The sequence below is a fragment of the Tigriopus californicus genome, chromosome 7 (assembly GCF_007210705.1).
Source record: "Tigriopus californicus strain San Diego chromosome 7, Tcal_SD_v2.1, whole genome shotgun sequence".
NCBI classification, from domain to species: Eukaryota; Metazoa; Arthropoda; class Copepoda; order Harpacticoida; family Harpacticidae; genus Tigriopus; species Tigriopus californicus.
Genome location: NC_081446.1, coordinates 11,926,489 through 11,932,571, shown reverse-complemented (window position 1 = coordinate 11,932,571; position 6,083 = coordinate 11,926,489). Strand labels below are relative to the sequence as shown.

The window sequence follows — 6,083 nt, the reverse complement described above, 5'->3', positions numbered from 1 at the left end:
AATCATTTCAAACAATTTCAAAATAAAGCAAGATTTTGCTCTAAAACCAAGCTGTCAATTTTTTTGCCAATAAACTTGTTTAAAGAAAACCTTTTCATACTAAGTGCGCCAAATTTCAAGTATTTTTTTGCACTTGTTATTAAAAAATGGTTCTTACTCTGGGAATGGCCCTCAAACCCAAAATAGACATTTTGTAGCTTCCAGGTACGTTTTGTTCTCTAAATTCATTTGAATGCTTCCCAATGTGGGAATGATATTTATTGGCAAATATGACGCCCTCTTTATTTGACAATTTTGGATGATCTTGCTAAAACCAAAATTACTTGAGTCCAAAATTCAAACTGAAATCTGGTGGATTGGACTTTGGCATAAGTTTGTGCACCTCAAGTAATGCCTTACTTTTATGTAAACTTCCTCAACAAATAGAAATTCAAACTCTACTCAAATACAACTCATGCATTTTTCCCCAATACCTGATGTTTTTGTCAAATGGGTGGATATATTATTCATTGTCCATTCAAGATATTCAAATAAGTCAATATTCATTTACATGCGCTTTTATTGCCTAATTCATACATCTCTTTTGTTATTTGTCAGATTAAGTTTTTCAATAACTGATAAATTGATTCTTGTTCCTGATTTTCTTTGCATAAATGTTTTTGATCATATTGATTTTCATTAATTTGATGTTCATGATTATTTCATTTATTCTCTTGATTTTTCAAGTAAACGTAAACATATTTGTAACATGAATTGAGCTGTATATCAAAGAGATCATTACTTACAACAAAGATACACTAAAATCTAGTATGTAGCATAGGCAATCTTGTTTTTTTAACACTAGAGCTACTGTCTTAATTCAACACAATGGCCGAACTTGGAGGGCCATGGAAAGCCGGGTAGTTTCCTCTCTTTAGAGTCCCTGTTACATCCAACTACACGTTGGAAAACACTTACCCACTTTCCACTGGACAGTTTCATCGTACTTTTCATTATCTTGAAGGACTTTCCCTAAATCCTTTTGAACCTGCCAAATATCAGGACCTCCATTATGAACAAGTGGAGTTTATAATAGCGTTGACCCGATGGTCAGTGAAGGAAATTCCATTCCATTCAAGGCCATCTTAGTCTCAGCAACCCAAAGTCGATCCGATCTAGGACCGTACCAAACTGCAAATTGTTTTTGTAGTATTAGCGTCGAAAAAGAGAGTACGACATTAATACTAAACTATTGAAGTCCATGCTTCATACAAAATAAAGTCATCTTATATGCCAAAGTTTGTTTCTGTTCCTTACTTTCAGGATATACTTTTCTCTCTTCCTTTTATGACGAAACAAGTACATAAGGCTATTTTCTGGATGGACGCAGTGATTGTGGGTACACCATACAATCTTTAAGATTCGGCATTCGTAAGTCTTTACGGCCTCGGAAACTTATTTGATTGTTCAATGGCTTCCAAATTTCATTATTTTTTTATCTAAAGCTTCAAGAAGCAGATGAACAAAAGTTGACACCCTCTTGCTCTTTTTGACCTGCCCTTTTGGCGTTATCAAAGTTGGCTTGGATTCTCCTGCCACAAACCTCTCCTTGAAAATAAGTTTGATCGTCCATCAAAAACCAAACACCTTCTAAACTCCACTCGTTTTGCCCATCCCGAGTCTCTTAACCATCTTTTTCAACAGTAAACTTTCCCTGGCTTTAGCGCTCCATCAAACTGTTGGTCTTCCACTTCATGAACATTATTCATGATCACTTTTTAAGACACATATCCCCTCGGGGGCACTCCTCATATGGTGCAAAAACAAATTCGAAGGCCGTCCCATCCCACCGGATAGATCATTGGGCTCTCCCTTCCTGTCGCACCTCATGAACGCTCATTGCAAACTGCATTGAGGCTCCTCGACCGCAACTCGAGAATCCCCCACACAAGGCCGAGACTGAAGCAAGCAACAGATGAGTCCGGAGAGGAGCTCGAGGGGTTTGACGGAGAGCCTCGCGCACCCCAGAAAGCCCACGGACAACAACGAGGGAGTGGAGTAGAAACAATTGTGCTTTGATTCCCGATGAGGCTTCACCACCACCTTTTGATCAGTCGTAAGGAGAAAATTGAAAGTCGCATACGGGGGATCGGTTGGGCAAATACTAGGTGCAATTTAATCATTACGAGCCAACTAAAGCCAACCATTGCGCGGAGAAAGTAGATCAGTGTGCGTGGGGTGAGTTTGGAGTGGTGAATGTTGGCATTCAAGTGGAACATTAACGTGTGTTTTGGGCTAAGTGTCTGTGGTGTGGTTCTCACTTCAAACCATGACAAGAAATTTACTCGGAAGTAAGTCGATTTTGAAATTTAGTCTTTTTCTGATGGGAAAGGATATGTATGGTTGAGACTTGAAAGTAACATTTTTAGACTAAAATGCAAATAACTTAGTTTAACTCTTAGTGTTGATATCGTTTATCGTAGATGGGTGGCAAAAAACATTATAAAACACGTGCCATTTTCAGCGCGAAATAAGCATCGAGAAATACATTAGAAACGACTTAGATATCATCTATTGAAGGTACAAATCATGTTCTCCAGAAATTGGGATTCCAGTACATCTTGGCTAAATTTGAAATTTTGGCAATATCCGCCAAATTCCCAGAACCAGAGTTTTGGATTGCTAAAAGTGCATTTGTATACTCAAATGAATCACCAATGAAGACGTAGGTAACAAGCCCAAGACATTAAAGATACTTGAAGGCCTCATTGAAAAGGCATTTGCAAATTTGCTTTTCGAATGCTGAATTATCATAATCTGACGTTGCTGATCCATTTCATTTATGGACAGTTTTAGCAAAGTCTTGCGAGAAAGTAGATTGTCAAAAATGGAAGGGAAATTGCAACGGTCTAAATAGGTTTTTGAAAATATGTAGGCTATGTCCAACAAATTGTAAACATTATTGTGATCCAATGAGAAAAAGAATCTCTCAATAAAGACTTTAAAAGATAGATGAAGATTGAACACAAGACAATATTTGAACCCTGGCGGTTATTAAGCGTATTTCACAATGTAAAAAAAATCTATTAGAATTTTTACTAAAATAGATGGAGCCACCGTATACACCATGTCCTAGGCTAACTTGGTATTGCATTGGTAAAGTATCCGCTCTACAATTTGCGAAATCGTGAGGCCTACTTTTTCAAGCTCTTACCTCGGAGTTGGAGCTTAGACGTTAACTGGTATGAAAATACACTGACCATATTGGTGAGCGAATGCTTATTCTGGGTAACGTCTAAGCCTTAACTCTGAGGTGCGAGCATTTAAAACACTCACCTTTGGTTCGATCCAGGCTAGCCAAGTCTAAGCTTCTTTGCAGTACTTAAATCACAGCATACGTTGTTGCTTTAACACCTTAAATAAGCAAACTTGCACTCATTCCCGAGTATGAGGTTATAATTAATGTTGGTTGTGACGCCGATGCGGGAAAATTCCCTCAATTAGGACACGCATCATCAGATCGAAGGCCGAGTGAGAGAGCTGCCATCTGATTTCGTAACAAACTGATAAAAAAAACCTAAGCCCTTAAAGTTGAAGCAAAATCGGATCTCCACAAATATTTGTAAGTATTTGTAAATTTGATGCGAACAAGGCCAAAATTGATGGGCCAGACTCAAACCTTCGTCCAATGAACCAAAACCACGTTCATGTTATGACGAGTCTCTTGAGATCGACCCAACGTCATTTTGGTGACCCTCCCTGGCAACCACAGCAACTACTTGTCCGACTCCTAAATCCAAAATCTTTCAGTACAAGGATTGTGATTTCTCGGTTGAATGGAAGGTATTGACAGTTGCCCCAGCCATGGATTGAGTGAGTGACTTGGATCATTGCCTGGATGGTTTCATGCAATTTGATCATGAACTATGATGGGCCTCATTTTTGGATTTTTAGCCGAACGAACAGACGGATGATAAGCCAGGCATCCAACCAACATATTGGTGGAGGTGAGGGTACCGTACATTGATCGTCCCAACTTCACGTCCCATCATGTTCATTGTTTCTCAGCATCAACGGAGATCCGAAGAGCCATTGGCCTCCTTGATCTCAGCTTGTTTCCAATAGGGTCATCTCTTACTGTGAAATGAGGCTATCAGCACCAAGTTGACCATGCCAGCCAAACTACGCAGAGAACTTCATATCACTTGACGTTGACCTAAAGATACGCATTGGAACGCGTCGGTCCATTCGAATAAGATTGGACATTTGTGCCTTCTGACGAAAATACACCATTTAACGAGTGTTAAAACTATTCTGTCGTTTCTCCAAACGTAAGGACTATCCTGGTCAACAACAAAGCCCACCCAACCAAGGTGATCAGTGAGTGCAGCTCAAATGCTCAAGCCTTTTGTTGGATTAGTGGGATTTTGGCCATGTAACAAAGAGGAGTTTCAGCCGCTCATTTTTAAGGTAGTGGCGTGAGAAAGAGCAAAAAATAAACTTGTTGGCCCTCATTAGCATAATAAGTGCCAGATATGACAAAATTCATGTCTCTATGATATTCTTGACCACATATCTATATATTGGCTAAATGTTTCTACCCCGCAAGCAAAATTCAGTTTTTTGGCACATGAGGTGCACTCGCCGCGATTAATCCAAGAGGCTGGCTACCAATCACTTCTAAGGCCTTTGAACCGATTAACTTTATCAAATGCACTGATTTTCGGATAGGCACGCAGTCATTTAACTTTCATGATATGAATTTCGCAAAGAAGAAACACTTGCCAAACTAACATTTTGCGTTACGAGCTTCATTGACTCTTCCATCTGTCCAAACGTTGATGCAAATGCTCAAAATAGATATCATTCACTTCTCTGTCTTTGAGATCAGGTTAAGAAGTCAAGTTATCCATGAAATTTAAACCTATCAATATGTCCAAAGTACCAAAGCACCAAGGCAATTCTTAAAGGGACATAGACAGTAAGTTATACAGGAACCTCCACACTTGTAAAATCTTAATAGATACACTTGTTAGGTCAATATGAGTACCTAGACAGTATCAAGTTACATCATTGGCATGAACAAAAAACAAATAGCATAATTTCCGGTTCCGGCCAGGTCAATGAGTTTATCTTGAAACAAATTGAAGTCTAGGTATTAATTTGCAAAACTATAGAATATTTTTTCAGAACTAAGGACAATTTAGGACTGACTACGGTCATTGTTATGATTAGACTCCGACAAAATATGTTGTTTTCACATCGAGTAGAAATTGTAGATGTTTGACGATTCGGATGTGCGAAAGAACTAGACAAAGTCATTGGGAAGAAAACCGACTAGTGTAACCCTCTCGAACAACATTTATTGTCGGGGGTCTAGACTTATGATGTACGAATGCGCGTCAATTTTCGTTCAAATGACTTGCTTACAGCGAGCACTACAAACTAAAAAGGCAATAACAAAGTTACTCCTCTCAGAAAGCCCCAAGCAAACAGAAATTTGTCAATTTCTCGTGAGATCCGATATCTTGATATAGCGTAACTGACCAGCACAAAAGAGGTATCCATGTTTTTCATCGCTCTTGGATACAGATATCCACATCATTAACTGGAAACACACTGACTTCGACAACTGCAGTCACATATAATATACAAGTGTTGTTGTTCTTTAACTCACCCCATGTGATAGGATCAGATAAGAATAAAGCTGCCAAAAAGCTCCCACATTAAGGGTATCATCTTTGGCCTCTTGACAACAAAGAAATCTAAAGTCCTTATATTGTCCCGATAGAGCAAATTTAGTGTCATTGCCCGTATCAGATTGGTTCTCCATCTGTGGGTGTGTTTAGCGTCTAAAAGTTTCCTTGAGAAACGAAACTGGAAAGGAGAATTGAACCAGAGACCTCTCTCACGTTAGGAAACTGCGCTAACCACTACTCCACGTCCCCTCCATTTAAAGTAATCAAATAAGAAACGTAAATTTCTTTAATGAAAGGCAGTTTTTTTACTATTTACTTGTGAAGTAGTTCGTTTCAAAGTTGTGTTGTCAAAAGCTTATGTAACTGACCAAAAGCAGGCTGAAAGTTCGAACCTTATGTAGTGTT

At 38.8% G+C, this 6,083-nt stretch overlaps 1 protein-coding gene across 2 annotated transcripts in view; it reads left to right on the top strand.

Annotated features, from left to right (window-relative positions):
* Nucleotides 1–1,942: 1,942 nt before the first annotated feature.
* Nucleotides 1,943–6,083, top strand: part of LOC131883614 (uncharacterized) — a 15,170-nt gene continuing 11,029 nt past the window's right edge. The window contains exons 1-3 of one of the 2 annotated variants that reach the window (XR_009373624.1): nt 1,943–2,330; nt 3,790–3,986; nt 4,048–4,360. Coding sequence is in view for 1 of the 2 variants with exons in the window: in XM_059231128.1 (XP_059087111.1) it covers nt 2,309–2,330 (22 nt within the window). In the remaining variant the exon portion in view is untranslated. Of the gene's footprint in view, nt 2,331–3,789; nt 3,987–4,047; nt 4,361–6,083 lie in introns of those variants that run through there. The other variant, XM_059231128.1, reaches the window with a different exon arrangement.